Source organism: Pipistrellus hanaki, assembly GCF_964339955.1.
Source record: "Pipistrellus hanaki genome assembly, chromosome: 6".
Taxonomy (NCBI): domain Eukaryota; kingdom Metazoa; phylum Chordata; class Mammalia; order Chiroptera; family Vespertilionidae; genus Pipistrellus; species Pipistrellus hanaki.
The window spans coordinates 9065833-9087400 of record NC_140508.1 but is presented as its reverse complement, the minus strand read 5'-3'; the positions used below and the strand labels follow the sequence as shown (position 1 = coordinate 9087400).

General features: G+C 48.3%; 1 protein-coding gene across 2 annotated transcripts; it reads left to right on the top strand.

The window, feature by feature from the left end:
- The first annotated feature begins 1124 nt into the window (after window positions 1-1124).
- On the top strand, window positions 1125-21052 carry RTF2 (replication termination factor 2). 2 transcript variants are annotated; one of them, XM_084886789.1, is made up of 9 exons: window positions 1125-1472; window positions 3604-3698; window positions 4369-4462; window positions 6714-6853; window positions 9406-9484; window positions 17375-17488; window positions 19582-19636; window positions 19714-19809; window positions 20613-21052. In XM_084886789.1, the coding sequence occupies exons 1-9, from the start codon at window positions 1404-1406 to the stop codon at window positions 20786-20788; spliced, it is 918 nt and encodes a 305-aa protein (XP_084742915.1). In that variant the 5' UTR covers window positions 1125-1403; the 3' UTR covers window positions 20789-21052. The 2 variants fall into 2 exon arrangements, with proteins under 2 accessions (XP_084742915.1, XP_084742914.1); XM_084886788.1 differs by having other exon boundaries at window positions 1138-1472; window positions 20610-21052.
- Window positions 21053-21568: the final 516 nt, after the last annotated feature.

Below are 21568 nucleotides of genomic sequence, written 5' to 3'. Positions count from 1 at the left end.
GGGTTTATTTTATTTTCATTCCCATTAGTTTCAGTGACAGAACACCATCTTATAGCTCTGAAAGTTTTCATGTGCACATATTTTCTGTTCCCAAGTGGAGAATGGTTTCAGCAGTTTGGATGTTTCACCTTGGTTAACATGGTAACATCCAATTGTACCTGTCCACCCCCTTGCAGTGGGCAGGCTTTCTCCTAGTAGTTACAACTAATGGGACAAACAGAGACAGTCCAGAGCGTGAGAGCAGACAATCCCAAAGCACAAGAGCTGACAATCATGAATGTCAGCAGGGATTTTGCAAGGGATTTGGGTTCTCCTTATACAGTGCAGCTGTCTCTTGGAAATACTGTATTACCCCCTGTACACGGTGTTCATGGCCAGTGATGTCGGCTTCAGGAAAGGGCATTTAAACATTAGTGTACCTTTCATAATTTTATCTGTAACTCTACCTTCCTTTTAATAAGTAAAAGTATTTTTTTCAGACTTCAGGAGGCTGTGAATAAAAATCATGTGTCCAAACTGTACACAAAGTGTGTGTTTATATGTATAATTACACACAGACACAACACACACACACACACACACACACACACACATATATATATATATATATATATATATATATATATATATATATATATTCACACATATATACAATATGCATGAGACTATCAGAAAGTTCCAGGCTTTAGATAAAGGATCTTTAACCCCAGAATCACCTATAACATAATTTCACAGGATTTGCTATGAGTGCTTAGGTTAGAGTTGGTGCTCAACAAAGATGCCTTTTTTTTTTTTTTTTAAACAGATACATGTAAACTAAGGTGACCAGAAGGTCCCGATTTTTAACAATTTGTCCCGCGTCCCGCGGCGTTTTAAAAAAGTCGGGACAAATTGCTAAAAATCGGGACCGTCCCGCCGGTCACCTTAATAAACTGAATGATAGCATTCATATGCATCACTAATTGCAGTAATAAAAAGCAGCTGTTCCGCCAGGCGCTCGCAGATGCACACACAGGCTGGAGAGGGACAGGAGCCAAGAGCAGGGTGCTCCAGTCCGCCGCGCCCCCGGGCGAGGGCGAGGGCGAGAGATCACGCGGGAGCGGCAGAAACCCAGCGCCCACCACAAAGAGGAAGGGGCGGGCCGGCGGGAGTGGGGGAAACACGGAGCACCCCACTTCGCGCTCCAGGCCCAGCCAGCCTTAAGCAGCCCACGCTGCGGGGCCACGCCCAGCGCCTAGCGACGCTCTCCATGGCAACCGAGACTTGGCAACGGCCCCGCCCCGCTGCGTCAAGACGGGCGTGTTGCGTCATAATGGCGCGCCGGAAGTGACTCCCACAATCGCCTAAGACTACGGAAATTGGCTCTGTCGGGGAGTGCTGTTGACTCTGACACCCGGCTAGCGATGGGTTGCGACGGGGGTACAATCCCCAAGAGGCACGAACTGGTGAAGGGGCCCAAGAAGGTTGAGAAGGTCAGTGACGTGGGCTCGGGGGAGACTGGGGGTGTCGGGGCCCCCAGGGAGCGAGGAGAGGTGGGGGTGGGGGCAGACGAAGCTGCGCTCATTTATCCCTTGGGGAGAACTTAAAATTAAATCAGTATTAATAACGGATCTTTATTGCGTGCTTGCTATTGCCATTCACCCGGAAGTGCCCTTAATATGGGATGTCTCTTCCAATTCTCACATCGGTACGTACTGTCATCATCCTCACTTTGCGGGCATGGAAATTGAGAGTGAAAAGGAGAAAGTTGCCACGCTAGTGACAGCGGCAGGATTTGAAGCCTGTCTGCCGTAGCAACAGCGATACAAATGGGCGCTGTTTACCGGGCTTTGTGTGCACTAACATCATTTCTCAGGGAACGACCCCTTATCCCCGTGAGAGCAGGTCCTTCCCTTAAAACAGTGTTTCCCAAACTTCTCTCATGATGAGAATCACCTGGTGGAGTTGTTAAAACACAGATTCCTGAATCCCAACTAAGAAGTGCTAAACTAGAATTTTTGGGAACATATAGGTAAAATTGTATACTTAACTAGTGCTCTAAGACAGATGTTATATACAGAGCACTAAGTTAGGTATGCAATTTTACCTATATGTTCTCAAAAATCCTAGTTTAGCACTTCTTAGTTGGGATTCAGGAATCTGTGTTTTAACAACTCCACCAGGTGATTCTCATCATGAGAGAAGTTTGGGAAACACTGTCCTAAAACTATGCCGCCCCCCTGTACGCCGCGTTCATGGCTGGTTGGTGTCGATCTCGGGACAGTAAGCCCCCAGTGGCAGTCTGTCCCTTTTCCCGCTCTGTAAGTAGCCCAGATCCTAGCACATTAAAATCAATATAATGAATTTCTAATTCTCACAGGTAATTGATCAAATTATATTTCATTTCCATGCTACTGACAGGGAAATTGAGTCAGTAACATGACCAAGATTTCACATCCCATAGGTGATGAAACCAAGATTCCCATTCACTTGCTCAGGATTTCAAAGTTAGGCCTAGTCATTGCTTTTTGATAATAGAAGGCAGAGTGAATTTTGATAAAAGCTATTTAAATTGCTAACGTGCAGCTGTGGATCTGGGAAATGGGTAGAGTAACAATTGCAGGAATGTGGGTTTGGTTTGTTTTTATTTGAAATAATTGAGAGTGATGATTATAGCATGGTCTCTGGAGCCAGCCAGCTAATAAAGATGTGATTTTGGGTGGTCACTTAAAGCTTAAGGACCTAGTGCCTTCATCTTTTTGCTGTGACCTTTTGTTGCCTCACTTTCCTTAAGAACAAAGGTGAAAATACTGAATCATAGGGTTTTTATGAGGATTAAAAGATTAAGTTACAGAAACCGATTAGCACAAGCTGACACAGTTGTTGCTTCAAAAAAAAAAAAAAAAATCAGCTTTAAGGGAATGTTTTTATTTTTCTATTTCCGTTTTCTCCCAAATGTGCCATTTTGTTACGTTACATTATTCAGGTTTGGCTTGGGGCGGGGGGGGGGGGGGGGGGGGGGGGGGGGAGGGGGGGGGGGAGTGGGACATGGGATATTATATAGGTAAAGCTATCATTAGAAGGTTATGGTCTTACATCTGCATTTTCATACTGTTCTTAAGGATTTGATATGCCTCCTAGTGAACAGTTTGGAAAAAAAAATACTTCTGTTAAGTTGGTGATTTTATAGAGAATTAAATAATCTTTGTGCTAAATTTTTAAATAATAATTCCCATCTTCTCAGTGTTCCATCCTTCCATTCTGCTAAAACTTTGGAGCCTTTTCCATTGTTAGAAATTAAACTGGACTGTTTGCTTTTTCTGCATCACTTCCCTAACTTACTGTTAAGATACAAATATTAATATTTATATATAGCTTACATAGGCAATTTAATGACTTGAGATAAACTGTTTTGTCATAGGTGTCATGCTTACAGGGGACTTCATTTCACATAGTATTGATTACTGTGACTTTTTAAATCCCAACTTTTGTGTCATTATCTTTGTGAAAACCAAAAATCATCATAGTGTGATATTACTGAATAAGCCTTTATGTGTTGATTGGTAGACCATGTCTTTCAGAGGTAAAAATTAATTTAAAAGATTTTTATTTTTATTTTTGTAGGTTGACAAAGATGCTGAACTGGTGGCCCTATGGAACTATTGTGCTCTAAGTCAAGAAATATTAAGGCGACCAATAGTTGCCTGTGAACTTGGCAGGTATGGTTCCTTAATAGTGATGAGTTTTTATTAAATTATTTTTAAAAGAATTTTAATGTGTAAATGCAATTCTTGATTCATCAAATGTGAATCATCACAAGCAAATTTGTGAAACCTAGGTTATTATGTGAACATAATTCTGTACAAACCTGTTCATTTTGGTTTACTTAATCCATGGATTGAAAACGCGGAGATTAATAGGAGCTGAGTTATAAACAAATGCATGGAGGAACCATGTGGGGAATTAGGGAATGGTGGGAACTAGGAGAACCTGGAGAGTTCATGTCTCATCTAAAAGGGGAGCTGCTACTCTATTCCAGCCCATTGCAGTTCAAGAATGTGAGCCTGGTGGTTCTAGAACTTCTGATTTTATGTTTTCATCCAGGAAAAGCTGAAAATACGTACTTTTATATTAAATTTCCCAATTTTTGAAATCCTTGTTGAATTCACATTCAGCCCTCAGACTGCCAATTTGAGCCCTTGACTTTAAACTAGTTTCTTTGTATGCTCTGGAAATAGTTGAGAGAGGATTAAATTTACTTTTTGAGTAAGGTTGGACATTTCTGTTATCATATGTAAAATGACTTTGGATTTTACTCAATTTAGTCTTTGTCCTTTGTATGAAGGTTAATTGTTGCCAGAATGTTTTGACTAATCTTTATTGTTGCAGACTTTATAACAAAGATGCTGTCATTGAGTTTCTACTGGACAAATCTTCTGAAAAGGCTCTTGCGAAGGCAGCATCTCACATTAAAAACATTAAGGTAACAAAGGTGATTCTGAAGTGCTCCAAGAGTTTCAGTGATTAAGGTTTATCTTATAGAATTCATGTATGTTATAGACTGAACTCAAATATTTGGAATTTCAGTCCCACCCAGCCAGCTAATAAAGATGTGATTTTGGGTGGTCACTTAAAGCTTAAGCCGGAAGGTCCCACATCTGTACTTTCTACATTATAAATCTGTTATGATTTAATATGCATGAGAGAGCTTTGAAAACTCTCACTGTGCCCTAGCCGGATTGGCCCAGTGGATAGAGTATCAGCATATGGAACAAAGGATTCTGGGTTCACTTCCGATCAAGGGCACGTACCTCGGTGGAAGGCTTCTCCCCAGCTGGGCCCTGGTTGGGGCGCATGCAGGAGGCAGCCAATCATTGTGTTTCTCTTCCATCAGTGTTTCTCTCTGTCTTTCCCTCTCTCTCCGACTCTTCCTAAAAATCAATGGGAAAATATCCTCGTGTGAGGATTAACAAACAAAAAAAGAAAAAATTATTTTTAAAAACCTCTCAATGTGCTGTATAAACATTGGGGAGCCTTATTTCTGTAGTTAAAACTCAGCTACTTGAATTTTTTATTTGAAAAACACCTTTATAGAATTAGAGAATTTGTTCTTCCTTTTTTTAAAACATACTTAAAAGTATGTTTTATTGATTCAGAGTGGAAGGGAGAGGGAGAGATAAAAACATCAGTGATGAGAGAGAATCATTGATTGGCTACCTGCAACCCAGGCATGTATGTGCCTTTGGCCAGAATCGAACGTGGGACCTTTCAGTCCGCAGGCTGACGCTCTATCCATTGAGCCAAACGAGCTAGGGCAGAATTAGAGATTTTATAGGTAGACCACTGCTGAGTCATTGTGGTTATCTCTTGCTGACTAGAAGTACTGATTGGCAGTTAAAATACTTTCATGATAGTGGAAAAACAAGGTTTGTAGTAAAGGAAGTTTGTTAAGAGGACAAAATTTTCAAATTTGGTCAGTGTGAGAAAAACTAGAAAAGTAGCAAAGAATTTGAGAACCATCAAGCTGTCAAACACTTGGTCTCACCCTCAATATAAATACCACATGGCCAGTTAGTGAGGCTAAACCAGAACCAGAGCCCCTCACTCCTCATCTAAGACTTTGGGTATTTTCTTTTATTTCTTCTTTCTTTTTAAACGTTTATTATTATAGTATTATAGGCTTTTTTTTTTTTTTTTTTTTTTGAATTCTTGGGATGATTACAAGATACAGGATATGTTTATTTCAGGCAAATTAGTAATTTTGAAATGTAATGTAGAAATAACCATGCTGATTTTTGTCATCTTTTGCCTTGGGAAGAGTATCAAGAGACCCATGATAACATAATTATTTCAAAAATGTGATTCTCATTGAAATTTATAAAGTTCTATACCTAAACCAGTATTCAATGTATGTGCTTGAGCTTTTCATTTTAATGCCACCAAAAAAAAAGCTCTCTTCCAAAAGTCTGAACTGTAAAGACAAAATGATTTAAATAAAGCAGTGCACACATACAAGGTTATCATTACTGTCAGCCAATAGTCCACAAATACCCCGCGCAGAGAACTTGATGGGACACATCTCTGCTGTAAACCAGGAAGCTGACTGGATGGAGGCTTTCCTGCAGAGGTGCTCCAGAGGGTTGAAATCAGTGGTGCGGTTAAATGTGGAAAATGCCTCAAGGGCTAAAATTTGACTAAGTCACTCCTTGTAAAGTTGAATTTTTTGAAAACCTGAATGGTTGGATCTTAGAATATGGTACTATTCTCTGGCTAATAGTGTGCTGTGGATTCATTAGACCATGGCCTCAGATTTTACTGTCTCGCCAGCTGTGGAGTAAACATGGGTAATCAGAAGTACGGACTAGCCTCAGTGAGGATTCGTGAGCAGGGAAAAAGAGTCTGCCTCTCTGGATGAAATTATTATAAAGCTTTCTCTTAGTGGAGTAATTGTGCATGTCAGAAGTTACTTTTCCTTAAATAGAAAATGTTTGTGAAATAGAAATTAACTAACTTATTTGCTAGTTGGTGAATTTTAAAAATCATCTTTTCTGTCACAATTTATTATTTAATTTTATAGCCGTGTTAATTGATGGCCACAGGAAAGGAGGTAGGAAGAAGAGGTTTGAATGGGAAGGGACTAGAATAACAATTTCTCTGTTGATTTAGGTGGTTATTAAGGGAAGAGTGATCCACTTAATCAAATGAATTCTTAAAATCTGGATGATTTTCCACAGCATGTGACAGAGCTGAGGCTTTCTGACAACCCCGCGTGGGAAGGGGATAAAGGAAACACAAAAGGAGACAAGCACGATGACCTCCAGCGCGCACGTTTCATCTGCCCGGTCGTGGGCTTGGAGATGAATGGCCGGCACAGGTCAGTCTGCCTAGGTAACGCTGGTGCTGTAGGGTTTGTCCGGAGCCTGGCAATCACAGACTTCTGTAAGGTGCTCTTCGGTTTGGATGGCTCGCGCCCTGTCAGCCAAGTCCACTAATGGGGCGTCCTGGTGCACTCACCCTGTTGTCTGTGGCCTTCTGTTCTCAAGAGAAGGAAAGCTTGCAATAAGGAGGGATTTTAAACATTTCTCTCCTGATGCTTTTTTTTAGAAAACATATTTGTATTGATTTCAGAGAGGAAGGGAGAGGGAGATAGAAATGTCAATGATGAGAATCATTGATCAGCTGTCTCCTGCACGCCCCCTACTGGGTAGTGAGCCCGCAACCCAGGCATGTGCCCTTAATAGGAATCGAACCTGGGACTCTTCAGTCCACAGGCCGATGCTCTATCCACTGAGCCAAACCATCTAGGGCTTGTGATGCTTATGAGACGTGGGTTGGATTATCTGATCTCTTCCTAAGGGAAAGAAAGCAAAGGGCAGATGTTTCCTATCAAGCCTCCCATTTCCTTGTCATTGCTAAAAATTACACAATGGGTACAGTGTTACAGAACATGTGGTTGGTTGGTCAACTCAAGGCCCAGCTGATAATTATTTGATTTGAATTTGTAGCCAAAGATCCTTTGGCTAAAGCACCAGAAATTTTAAGGTTGAGATTTATAATGAAAATGTAAGTGCCCTGTGTATTTCTCCCTTAAAAAATATGATTGTTGCCGAGACCGGTTTGGCTCAATGGATAGAGCGTCGGCTTGGGGACTGAAGGGTCCAGGGTTCGATTCCGGTCAAGGGCATATACCTTGGTTGCGGGCATATCCCCAGTAGGGGGTGTACAAGAGGCAGCTGATCGATGACTCTCTCTCATCGATGTTTCTAACTCTCTATCTCTCTCCTTTCCTCTCTGTACAAAATCAATAAAATGTATTTTTTTTTAAAAAATAATTGGTTTTTAAAAAAAAAAAAAAATATATATATATATATATATTGATATATATGACTGTTGAATGAGTTAGTAGGTATCTTTGTATTGGGAGTCTCTAAGCCAAAGCTCTAAACTCTTCCCACCATTTAGAAATATTTCCAAAAGCTGGTAGTCTAGATGGAATCTTCCATCCAACACAATACATGTTGAAAGGTAGTAATTTTTACTACTTTTATTCAGGAAAGGGGGAGAAAGCATCTTAAGTAAGTGACAGTTTTTACCGAGCTGTAAACAACCACATTTCGTCTGGGGCTTCCTGGCACATTTGTGTACATTCGTCTAACAGACATATGTGCTTTGTATGGCCAGCTATGCCAGAGAGCATCAGCACTCTGAGATTGAATAGCCTAGGATTCTGTTCTTCTTCAAGTCGTCTGGATTTAAGTCATTGCAGCCTCCCTCACTCAAACTTCAGCACATAGTGGTGGTTACTCAGCCTGACTGTGCTGATCATTGCGCAGTGTAGACGTGCATCTGATCGTCAGGTTGTACACCTTAAACATGCCCAATTCCTAGTTCTCAATTACACCTAAATAAAGCTGGAAAATAATGAAACAAAAGCTAATGTTCACCATTTGGATCAAGTAGGAACTATTCGGGAGCCAGACTCATGTACCTAATCCCCTCCCCTCGGCCCCTAGCAACCACACATCAGCTTCTGTCTCAGTAGTTTTACCTGATCAGGATATTTCATCTATAATAATAAAAGCATAATATGCAAATAAGGCAAACGGCCGAACAGCAGAACGACCGTCCAGCCGGGGCTGCGAAGACCTACTCTTACACAAAGCATGTGCATCGGGCCTCTAGTATAAATATAGAAGCCTAGAGTGTGTAACCTTTCGTGTCTAGCTCCCCACTTCTTTTTAAGAAAGCCATGGTTCACCCCAAAAGAGGAACTTCGAAGCAGGAAAGGCAGCTCCGGGGTCTCGGGCGGGGATTACCGGGAGCTGTTGCTCCGGTTGTGGCTTCTCCCAGTTTTTCCCTTCCTTTGCTCTTCCTCTCTCTCTTCCCAGGTAATTGGGCTTCCCCTGTTTGGCTCTTCCCTCCTGCTAGGGCTTTCACACAAGAAAGTTGGTTTGTCTGTCTGTTTAGTAAAGTTCGTATAATAAAGATTTAAATATATAGAAAAATACAAATGAATTAGTATTATAATAAACAATTGAGCCTCTGTTTAAAGAAAAAAAAATTTCCTCAATTACTAATAATTAGTATCCATGAGTTTTTTTAAAAATAGGATTAATTTAATGAGCTTAGTACAGTGTTATGAATCAGGTTTTTGTTAGGGCAGCCTGCAGCTGCTATAACCCCATGGAAACTGGAAAACCTTCTGTTGTGGTATTTTTAGAGGAATAAAAATTATATTTATATATTTTTATATAAAAATAAAATCATAAATATAAAATTATATTTATATATAAATATAATCAAATGGAACCATTTTTCTTTGTGGTTCTTGGCCTTTGTATAAACTGAACACATGTTCATTGATAATGTGGGTAATATTTTTAAATTATCATGTAAGTCATTCTCCATACTGAATTTTTCCCCCAGGTTTTGCTTCCTGCGGTGCTGTGGCTGCGTGTTTTCTGAACGAGCCTTGAAGGAGATAAGAACAGAAGTCTGTCACACAGTGAGTTGTTGACATGAGTCAGTTGTTTTCAGTGGCTGAGGAAACAGATGGTGTGGGGTCCTCCCCACCACGTGTGATTTCCATATCCTCCACTTTTTTCTGAAGCGTGGATCTCTTTAGTGTTTCTCTGTTTACACCCCTCCCATAGCTTGTCACTGCTGGAAGTTGGGTCTGTACTTCCATGTCCCTGCTGCCTGCCAGCTCAGCGCACTGGGCCGCTGCCTGAGAGCCACTCCTGTCCTGTGCTTTGTTCCCTCTGCCCTGCCAGCCTGGAGGGTCCTTCCCGGGAATCTTAGTCAGAGGGATCGGTGCAAAGGAGGCAGCCAAGCAAAGTTGGAGCAAAAGCTCAGAAATGATAGAGGTCTTTGCTGGTTTAAGGAACAGAAAGTGGTGGAGGATGGATGGGGATGGAGAGGAGAAGTAGACGAGATTGAAGGGTCAGGCAGGGGTCACACCACCTACGGCCCAGGCGGCCACGCTGGAGCAGTGGGAAGCCACAGGCACCTTTAAGGTAGGCCAGATGGCTATTCACTTTAAAATGATCCCTCTCTTAAAGAAGCCAGATGTGGAGGAGGACACACTGATGATTTTATTTATTTGGAATGCAAAGACAAGCAAAAGGTCATCGGTAGGAAGAAGTTATTGTGGGGTGATTATGAGTAAAGCCATTGGATAATTTAGAATCTGTCTCATTAAACTTTTACAAAAAAAGTTCAGAAAGTAAATTCCTGAATGTACCTACTCCATCTCCTAATTAACAGTGTGAACAGGTGTCCAAGGGGAACAAGGCCGTGGTGGCAGTCCCTGTGTTCTTGGAGACAAGTCCTGCAGGAGCATATGTTCCCTGGAAAGGCCCATTCTACCTTGTTGCTTGAGGCCAGGCACCAAACTGATGGTAAAGAGGCCATTGGAGGTCAGGGGCCAGAGCACTTTCTGTGGACAGAGCTGATGAGAATTGGCTTTAGGAGGAGGAGGTGTTTGCTCCTCAGTCAGACTTGCCCAGAGAACAGGACGGGACCTGCCTGTGGTGGGAGGGGGGCCGGTGTGGGGCGGTCCCAGACAGGACAGCAAACAGCATCAGAAGAAGTAACTCCCAGTCGTTGCTCCTTCAGGCGTCTGCTGGCTGGAGGAGAAAGTCTCTGTTTGCCCCCGTGCGATCTAGTGCCTCTGACCCTCGAGCTCCTCAGAGAGAGGACCTGTGCTCAGAGCTGTGGCAGGCAGGCTCCAGTGGGACTGTTTTGTGGTCTCTGCATTTTTATACTTATTTTATATTATTGTAAGGGATGCTGTTCCTTAGTTTATAACAGGAATATAAAATTAACTTTTAAAGTAAATTTAAATAGAAACAATGGGTAGATTTAAAGAAAAATGCTAAAATACTGACAGTAATGTGGCAGGGAAATGCCTGAAATTTGTGAAATGCTCTTGCAAATGATGGTGGTAGGTGGTGGGGGAGGGGATGGAGTAGGAGAGTTGGAGGGTGTTTTGAAGAAGAGGAAAAGGAGGAGTGCCCCGACCCGCGGGGCAACAACGGAGGTACGCAGGAACCACCTAAGAGAATGAAACAAGGAACGTGGAAGAATGGAGGCAAGACAAGGTTCTGATCAAGCCTCGACTTTATTTTTTGAAATGGCTGTATATATACAGCAGGAACAAAGGGGGGCAGGGTTGCCTATGCAGAGGGGTCTTTGGCAGTGTATAATTGGTTTAGGCACTGAGTGACAAGGTGCTAAGGTATCTGGCAACACAGGATTGGCTAACTGCCAGGGCAGCGTAACATTCCAAGGTGTAACATTCCAAGGCTGGGCTAGCTATGGGGGAGGATCAGGAAGGGGAAGTTGCAGAGATGCTAAGCGGCAGGTTAATCTTTAGCTTCTGGCCAAACCCTCGGGGCACCGAATAACTTCTGCTAGAAGGAACTTAATTCTATTTCCTTAAGACGGAGTTGCTTGTCTCAACTCTGATGGCTCCCAACAGAGGAGCAGTCCCACTGGGGAGGAGCCCAGGCAGTCCAAGGAGATGGGGCACAAGGTGTGGTCACGCAGTGGGGCAGGGCGACAGGCCAGAGATGTGAGTCGACTGGGTGTGAAGGCGAGCAGTGTGAGAACAGGACCCAGTGCAAGTGCATCTCCCAGCTGGGAGCCTGAGTGTGAGGGTGAGCAGTGTGAGAACAGTGCCCAGTGCAAGTGCATCTCCCAGCTGGGAGCCTGAGTGTGAGGGTGAGCAGTGTGAGGACAGTGCCCAGTGCAAGTGCATCTCCCAGCTGGGAGCCTGAGTGTGAAGGCGAGCAGTGTGAGGACCCAGTGCAAGTGCATCTCCCAGCGGGGTGCATGGGTGTGAAGGCGAGCAGTGTGAGGACAGGACCCAGTGAGGAGAGAAGCAGCAGCTCATTGGCTGTAACTGGGTAACTAATTTGTAGGTGTGGGTATACACTGGGAGGGAAGGCACACAGATGGGATGTTTTCACAGTTGTGTCATGCTGTTTTGGTAATTAAAATTAACGAACTCTTTGCTGCTAATAATGATGGAGGGCTGTCACTACACACAGAGCTAGGCTGCAGGCTCACCCAGGAGAGTGGCACCCAGCACCCAGCTCTCACTTCCTGTGACTGGGAGCGGCCTCATTTCTGAGCTGGTTGCTCATCTGTGAAGTGTGAACCATAGTGTCTATTGAGAGTCGCTGTGCGGATGGCCTGCAGGCCCAAAGCCAGGCTCCCAAAGGGCTCGTCACCTCGTCCCTACCAGTCAGGCTGACTCTCACTGCCGTCATCAGTTTGCACACGAAGCTGGTGATGGCCAGAACTTTCTGAACTGTTCACGCTAGGGAATGGTGGTTTTAAGACACAATAACTAATTTTGGGGGGTTTTTGCAAACATTTTTGAAATATTCATGTTGCCACTATAATAATTCCAAATCATTACTTTATTTTTGATGCCAACAGCCCTTACTTTCTGTGCCACTTGTGCATATAAGCGGGTCACTTTTTTTGGAGAATTTGAGCTCCCTTTCTGAGCACTTACTTACCGGTCCTGTCAGCCCCAGTGGGTGATGACAACGGGCCCCTGCTTCTGAAGAAAGGCCAAGGTGGTCTGTTAGCCGCTAACTGTCACCTCCTTCCTGTGGGAATACCTCCCTGACTGGATCATCTCTGCCTTTTTACAAAGACTGGAAATCATTGCAGCGCCACTGACCAGGGACCTGACGGGAGGTTGGCTGTGTGTGTGGCGCAGCAGAAACAGCCTGTCTTTGGACTGCTCTGGTGTCAGAGTTTACTTTTTTTTAAACATCTCAAAAACTGGTGACCTGGTGTAGTTGCATCTCTGACTCACAGTATTCAGACCTGAGGACCACACCCAGATGCACTGTTACAGTAGGTGATGTGTCTGCGGCGGCTCCTGCAGTGGTTGGGAAGCTGCCCGCTGTCCCCAGGGAGAGGGTGCTCTGGCAGCTGCCTTCACACGCAGATTGTTCTGTCTTCCTGTATTCTGTGTCCACCAGGGTTCAGGGCCCCCTGAAGATCAGGCGCCACCCCTCCCTCCCCCCCCCCCCCCCCGCCCCCGACTCGTTCACACTGTGCTGTGACTTCATCGTCTGTCTTTTTTCTCCCCAGACTGTGTGCTCTCCGAGCAGCCATCTTCACCTGGGGGTCGGGTGGGGGAGTAGCTTTTCAACTCCATAGGTATTTTCCCCAAAGCTGTTGTGCCTGAGAACTCTCCTGTGGTCAGCCAGTGCTCTTCCAAACTTTTCACAAGAAAGGGACTCTGCTCTCTCCGACCCAAATCTTGCTTTTGTCTGTTGCCCTGGTAATTAAAACCCCTGGGATACCAGAAAAAGGGGCTAAAGAATTCAGCTACCCAGGGAGAATCTGTGGGCATGGCCAAAAAAACTTCCTCTTCAAGAACTGTTTAAGAACTTGAGGGAGGGGCGGGGGGTGCTCTGGCCTTATCTAAGGACATTAAAATCAAGGTTTCATTGCTAGAAGGTTGCTACAAGGATACATATTAAAACATTTATTCGAATCTATATGCATCTGGGTTTTTTAGAAAGTCAGTCTTCAGCTCAATGAGCTTGGCCATGGGGACTGCCTTTGCCAGGTTTGACAATATGACAGAGGTTACTGTGAGCTGATTGAGCTGAATTATATCTGTGCTGCAGGGTGTCAATGATAAACTAGTCAAAGCACATATACAATTTACAGTAGGTTGAAAAGGACACCTTTGCAACAATTAGCCCTGTAATAAAGGTTCCAGTTCCTTGTGCACGCAGAGCGGGTGTGAAGCTCACTGAGTTGGAAAACTGGGGACCCTGCCCTTCGTTGTCCTATTAATACAGCGAGTGGGCGTGGCTGTTCAATAAACTTCATTCATAGAAGCAAGCCCGGGGAGCCTGCAGCGGGTAGTGCTGGCCCTCTTTGGAGCAGATGCCTGTGTTCCGTTTTCTGTTCTAATGGAGACCTGGGAAGACACAGAGCTCATTTCCAGAAATAAACCGTTTTTTAAAAACCTGTTTTTAAACATGCCAATTGGATCACCACCAATCCTGAATACTTTCAGTGTGAGTGTTGGTCTCCACCTCCGTCACCCAGGCAGCGGCTGGCTAGCTTTGGTAAAATGTGAAGGCTTTGTTTGGTTTTATCTCTGTTTTACCTTTACGTCCATCAGGGACATTTCCCTCCTCGTTCCTCCACTTGGTGTTTTGAATGCTGCCTTCCCAGCCAGCGTTCGGTGTGGCTCCTGGCGTCTGTGGGGAAAGAAGCAGACGTGCCGGGGGCCTGGGCCAGGTCCCCTTCTGTCGGCACACTGCTCCTGCTCCTGCACTTCACCTTCACCTTCTCTAGATCCCACACGCTCCATGCAGCAGCCACGCCCCGCCTCGCTGTCCTCGGGGCGCGGTGGGCACTGCCCCGCAGGGGTGCTGGCGTGGACCGCCGCCTCGCTCCTCACACCCCGTACTGGGGATGTGGTTTCATTCCCGGCCCTTTCTCCGTCTCTGATAATGACTTTGTGTTTACAGCGTGTTCTTCATGATTATGTTGGGATTTTTGGATTCTGTTTCTCTCTAAACCCTTCAAGGTAATTTGAAAATGGGATGTTCTGTGGACATGAGAGATTATGAAAAGGTCCCTACCGGTTTCTGCTGGATTCGTTGATTGTGCTGTCATCTGGACTGAAGAGCTTAGCTGTTCAAGCAGAAGCCAGGGCCCATAGGAGCCAGCCAGCTTTCCACAGAGAGAAAAGAAGACCACTTGCAGTGAGGGGGCAGGGGCTGCTTCCCTAGGCCTCTCAGAGAGCCTCTCTCAGCTCTCATACTGCCACCAAAACATTTAGCACTAATTTTTATTCTTAAGGAGCCCCTCGCACCATGCCCAGCACTAGCAGGATTCACTAGTTTATTAAGTGTATGGAGAACCTTCCAAATCTTTGCATTTAGGATTTTCTAAGGCTCCATTTGATGTGCTTGCCCTGGAGAGAGAGCAAAGGCAGCCAGGTGTTTGGGCACAGGGCGCTCAGCTAACTTCAGACCCTGAGATCAAACGTTATAAAGCCAGGGGGAGCCACCTTCTTGCTCTTCAGTGAAATGAAAATATTTTCACAACAGTTCACCAGGGTGTGCACAGCAGCCTTTTGCTTCTTTGGGGCTTTTCACCAGTGTGAATAAGTAAATATTTTGAGGTATGTAAATAATTCTGAGAAGCTGCACCCGCCCAGACAGGCCGTGCTCACACCTCGCCACGTGCTGTCACTTGTCACGTTTGTCCTGTACGGTAGCTTCCGTGTAGAGAGAGGCTCAGAGGGTTTAAGCTGGGGCCGATGTAAAACATTCGGGTCCCACCACAGAAGTGTTAGCCCCACTTCACTGACACTCCCACCATGTAACCCCAGAGCCAGGGAACTGGGTGTTTTCAGTGGTTTCAGTGATGGTCGTGAGTAGCGCACTCCTGTGGGCTGAGTGTGTTTTGTTCCCTAATAGAGACAGGCACGTGGCGGTGGGGTGCTAGCCTGCCCCCTCCCCTCAGTTCTGTTAGTGCTGTGTCCACAGTCCGGCTCAGGGTCACGCTGACATTTAGAAAAAGGTGCACGATAGAATAGCAGCTCTGTTGTCATTGCCTCCGCCAGCTTTCAGGCGGGTCAGGCCGGCCTCGGGCTGAGGCCTCGGGCTCGCTGCTGTGGCACAGGCGGCTGGCGGGGGAAGTTCCCGCGGAGGCCACTCTGCAGGGCCCGGCGGTTTCCCTTGTAAATGCGGTGGCAGCACTCGGTCTGCAAACCTTCCCTAGCCCTGACGCCTGGTGGTGGTGGTGGTGGTGGTGGTGGTGGTGGTGGTGTTTGTGTCTGTCTTGTGAAGTCAGCTTTGTAGCCATAGTAAAAGTGTGTTAAACCTGTGACTCTGTTGCTGTATTCATTTCCAAGAAAATTAAGTGTTATTCTCCAGGTGGGAATGCGTAGCTCATAGAAAAGTACAGTCCTCTTGGTGTTGGCACTACTGTTTTGCTCCACAGGAAGTTCTATTTGGAATATTTATGTACTTTAAAGGCTGGAGAGAGTGGCAGTTCTAATGTTACAGAGCAGATAGGATCTCTGTCCACCAGACCCCAGTCTCCATCCGTGTCCCTGAAATCACAGGTGGTTTCCAAAGTAGTGTGTGTGAGGGAGCACACCAGGCTTTGGGGGTGCTGCCACTCCTTACACCCTGCATGTAGGTAATCCCTTACCTCCATGCAGCAGCCTCTGTGGCCACGCGCAGGACAGTTAACTGGCTTCCACGCATGAACAACAATTCGAAGACTAGGCACCCAGTCCCCTGAAGACAGGGGTCCGAGTGGAGCTGTAGACTCAGCAGCAGTAATCACCGTTACCGTTGGGGTGGGGTGCACTCCGTTACCTTTTGAAGCGCTAGAATCTCTCCGGTAGCAGAAGTGATGTCCAGGGTAGTCCTCAAAATGGCATTGTGTGCGTTGTAACTCTCCATTCAAGCGTGGAATACTTGGAAGGCATTGGTTCCCAGCTCATCACTGTCCTCGTTCCTCAGCCCGGAACGGGGCAGCACAGGGTGCAGGGAAGAAGCCACAGGAAGCCGAGCGGCCAGGGAGGGAGAGTGCGGGCTGACGGAACCAAAGGGCACCTAACTCTTGTTCTCAGGAGGCCTCCTGACGCCCAGCCCAGCCCCCAGGGCCTTAGCACGCCTGACTCTGTTCCTGCAGGTCCCTCTCATTCCCTCTCCACGGAGGACACCCCCAGCAGAAGGCTCTGCCCCGCCTCCCTCAGTGTGGGCATCCCCGGGCCTCCTCCCGCAGGACAGTCTGTCCCTCCCGCAGGCCTCCCTGCGTGATGGCGAGGAAAGGCTCCCTTCCTTACAGGCAGTCCTGGCTGGGTGCCGTATTGGGCCCCTGTCATTGCTATTTTTTTTATATATACTTTTATTAATTTCAGAGAGGAAGGGAGAGGGGGAGAGAGATAGAAACATCAGTGATGAGCATCATTGATCGACTGCCTCCTGCCCTCCCCTCCTCACTGGGGATCGAGCCTGCAACCCAGGCATGTGCCCACAACCGGAATCAAACCTGGGACCCTTCAGTCTGCAGGCCGATGCTCTATCCACTGAGCAACTGGCTAGTGCTGTGCTGTCATTGTTCTTATGCCTTCTCTGTGGCACTGACCTCAGGATTGTGGTCAAAGGACAGTGTTTTCAGCCATGAGAATGTACCAGACCCGCCCTAGAGGAGGAGCTGACCCCGAGTGATGGTCAGAGACAGACCACAGCGATCGCCAGCGAGGGCAGGCATGGGGCTGGCTGAGCCACCCGTGCGGGCGGGACCGCGGGCATCTCCCCGGGCCGCAGCGGCGGTGGCTGCCCTGGTCATGGGCTCTGTCTGTCTGTCTCGCTCTCTCCAGTGCGGGGCCGCCTTCCAGGAGGAAGACGTCATCGTGCTCAATGGCAACAAGGCGGACGTGGACACTCTCAGGAGCAGGATGCAGGAGAAGAGGCTGAGAGCGAGGGTGGGGAAGGTAAGCCTGTGTGTCCCTCCCCTGCTCCTCTGCCTCGCAGTGGCTGCGGGGGTTGGCAGGACCTGAGACCTTTTTACAACCTGGCAGGGCCTGGGCGCTGGACAGTCCAGCCTGCGCTGCCAGCCCTATCACTGTGGGTGGGCACAGCTCTTTTCCATTCCTCGCTCAGTGTCTTCAGTGAGTGCACAGGCCGGGAGCAGGGCCTGCCTGTCTGGGGTGGGGTGGGGTGGGGTGGGGTGGGGTGGGGTGGGGTGGGAGCAGGACCTGTCTGGGGCAGGGTGGGAGAGGGCCTGTCTGGGGCGGGGTGGAGCGGGTGGGAGCAGGTCCTGTCTGGGGTGGGGCAGAGTGGGAGCAGGGCCTGTCTGTCTGGGGCAGGGCAGGGTGGGAGAGGGCCTATCTGGGGCAGGGTGGGGTGGGAGCAGGGCCTGTGTGGGGTGGGGTGGGAACGGGGCTTGTCAGGGGCGGGTTGGGGTGGGGTGGGGTGGGGTGGAGTGAGAGCAGGGCCTGTCTGGGGTGGGATGGGTTGGGGGGGTTGGGGGGAAAGGTGGGGCCTGTCAGGGGTGATCAGGATTGCTGCTCTCACTGATTTTTAGAAGAGAGTGGTCAGCCCTTCATATTGGTGGGTTTTCATCACGGGATTCAACCAACCAGAAATCAGAAATATTCCAGGAGGGGGATGCAGAGATGATCCCAGAAAGTGCCAAAAAGCAAAGCTTTAATTGGCTGCACATGGAGCACTGTGCTGGATCCACAGGAGTGAATTGATGTGTAGGCACCCCTGCCGTAGCCTCTGCTCATGTAGGTCACACGTAAATGCTCTTTCTATAAATGAATTTGTGTAAAGGACTTGAGTATCCTTGGATTTTCGGCCCCGTGGGGTCCGGGAACCAGCGCTCATAACTAGTGAAATCAAGGACAGTCGCCGCCACCCAGCACATCCGAAGAGCCCACCGCTCAGATCTGAGTGCCCACCCCGGCCCCATGGGCAGCCCCTCCACCAGCGCCTGGAGCACCGGGAGCTGCCCTCGCCTTCCTCCCCCCGGTGCTCCAGAGGGCGCCCGAGCCCCGAGATGCCAGAGTGGTGGCGGACACTTCAGTGAGTTGTCACCGTCTGTCCCAGGCCTCCCGGGGACACAGGTGCCCTCTCCGAAAGGTGCCCATGGCACTCTGGGAACGCCTCTCGGTTACTGCTGCTGGGCACTCGCAGCAGGAGACACCTAGCAACTGCTCCCATTCACCTAAGTCTGCTGTGAGCCAGCTCAGAGCTCAGCAGCTGCCTCTCTCTGGAAGGCCTCGCCGTTATCCTCGGGTTAATGCTGCCTTGAAGTGAGCCGAGGTGTTCACGGCTTACACAATGTTATAGATCGCATGCCACATGTGTATTATAAGTTCAGGCTCCTGCCCGAGAGAGTTGCCTAATGAGGAGAACCTTCTGTGATGCTTAGGCTGCGTGTCTGTAGCGCCATCTTTTGGCTACTTAGGGAAATGGCATTTTTAAAGGAAATTTTCTGAACAAGGTCCTGTTTCTCCTTCTATGATTGGATCGGTTCTGTCACAGCCATGTGGCTTTAGAATGGTTCATTTCATTTTAAAAATTAGGAGCAACAGAATCTTAGTGCCTGAAAATCTTAATGGCAGTAATCCCGGGGCCAGGAGGACCGGCCCGGTGTCCTTCAGCACAGCCTCAGCCCTCGTGGGCTGAGAGCAAACAGGAAGGCGGTGTGAGCACCTGAGACACCCTGTGGGTGCTTGTCCTGCTGGGTCCAGTTCGGTTAGCTGCTCTTTGTGGACAGCAGTCACCACTCACTCTGACTTACCCTGAAAGCCGGCATCTGCCTTAGAAGTGTTGCGAATGTGATTTCTGGAACGTAAACGTAGGCAGATCTCTGCGATGTGTTCTTGAGTGAGGCAAAGTGCATGACTGGAGACATGCGCAGGGGTCTGGGTCTGGAAAAATGGGCGCCTGGGGTGTCTTCAAATGAGCCCCGCCGTGAGGGCACCACGGCCTGGCGTGAGGCTGGGGGGAAGGGAGGACGGCCTGCGGAGGCCACTATGGAGGGAACGTGGTGCATCTCCCCTTCCTCTCCCTCCAGAAAATAAAGAAGCCCAAGGCGGCAGAGTCTGTCTCGCACCCGGCTGCCGGTGAAGGTAGGTGCTCACCACAGCGGGCTGAGGGCGCCTTTGTGCCCTGGTGGCCCGCTTCTCTTACTTTGCTTCTCCTACAGCGTCCGAGGGGCCGTCGGGAATGAACACGGGAAAGCCGGAGGCCTCCAGCCTTGACTCCCAGGAGAAGAAAGTGGGCCCGGCTCCCAGAAGCGCAGGTGGGTCCCATGGAGCCCGCAGCGGCTGCTCTGAAGACTGGGCCCTGGGTCACATCACAGCTTTCTTGGCCGGAACTGAGAAACTGAGGTTCATCCTAAGGCCTGTCTGGGTTGTGCCTGGGCACAAGTGCTGACGCTCACTTGGCCTGTGGATCGTGCGCTTGGTCCAGGCTCACAGGGCTGCCAGACCTAGGCCTGCACATCCCAGAGTCAGGGTAGAGGGCTGGGCTCAGTGTGGGGTGGGGGCTGGGTTTGTGTGCACCCCACAAGGTGCTCAGAGCTTCCCTCCCCACCTGCCTCTCAGCCACGTCCTGAAAGTCATTCAACATACAGTCCAGAATTCAGTGCATTCCTCCTGAAACCTGCTACCTGTAACTAAAAAACAAAACCGTATTTATTTCACAAAAAGGAAAACACAGATTGGTTAGGTGCAAGAATGTATGGCCTCATGTTGTAAGAAGCAGCCACAGTGGTTATGGGTTTCGATCCCTGCTCCCCATGTAGCAGCCCCCGGCAGGGGAGCTCACTCAGCCCCCTATTGCCTCTGATTCAACTGTAAGACAGGCCATCCCACCCCTCGTGAGGAGAGCCTGACATGTCAGCCACGGAGCTGGGTCCGTGTGGGCACGTGGCAAGTAGGTAATCGTGGCTCTGTCTCTAGGAGGTGGTGACAGATGATAAAGGGAGGAGGAGGAGGAAGATTCCCGGGAGGAGCAGGCTTACTATTCTCCCTTGAGAATGTGGTGTTTGGAATGATCTTTAGTTCCAGCCGTAAAGCGTCTGGCTTTTCCTTCTCCCAGCAGCTAGTGGGAGCTGCTCTGGGAAAGCCGGGAAGCCTCCCTGTGGCGCCACGAAGAGGTCCATCGCCCAGAGTGAGGAGTCCGAGGCTTACAAGTCCCTCTTCACGACCCACAGCTCCGCCAAGCGCTCCAAGGAGGAGTCGGCCCACTGGGTCACCCACACGTCCTACTGCTTCTGAGCCCAGGCTGCGCCCGCGCCCGTGCAGGCTCCGTCCAGCTCCTGGAGGCAGGCGTGAGGGCGCTGCCTGGGCGGTGGGCCTGCACCGTGTCATTAAAGTGTCCCCAACCTCGGTGCCGGTGGCCACTCCTGCCTCTGAGGCACGTAGGTGACTCGCACACAGTGTCCGCTCTACCCTCTCCCGGCTTAGTGCTCCGTCCTGGCCCCCATGCTGTGCCTGCTGCGCTTCGTATGCTGGAAACCATTAAAGATTCCAGATGCCTTGTGTGTGTGTGCTTGGCTCATTTTTACTAAAATCCCACGGTTTTGCTGCCAGCAGTGAATTACATAGAAGGGAGGAGCTTTGGCCACACTCTGCCTGCAGGTGTCTGCAGGAGCACTGAGAGGCCAGGACTCTGGCTGAATATTGGGGGAGCGGCATCCCTAGTTTATTACGCTGGGCCAGAATGGCCAAGGGTGAACCTGAGGGCGGGGCAGTGAAGGATTGAAGAAAAGACGGGCGAGAATACAGCTGGGGCTCGGTGGATCTCCGGTACCTGGGTGAGGACACAAAAGACCCAGCCCGCAAGCCGATGCTTTGTTCTATAGTCTCATTAAAACAAGGGTGGGTTAACCGGTATACAAATGTTCTTATTTTGGCAACACTTGCTGCACCTCCCACAGCCCATTAGTGCTTAGGAAGGAATTAGGGAGGGCTACAGGGTCAGGCTTAATGATGCCGGGAGAGCTCTGCCCTCCAGGCTGGGACTTCTTTGTGGCCCTGCCGCAGGTCAGCCCGAGG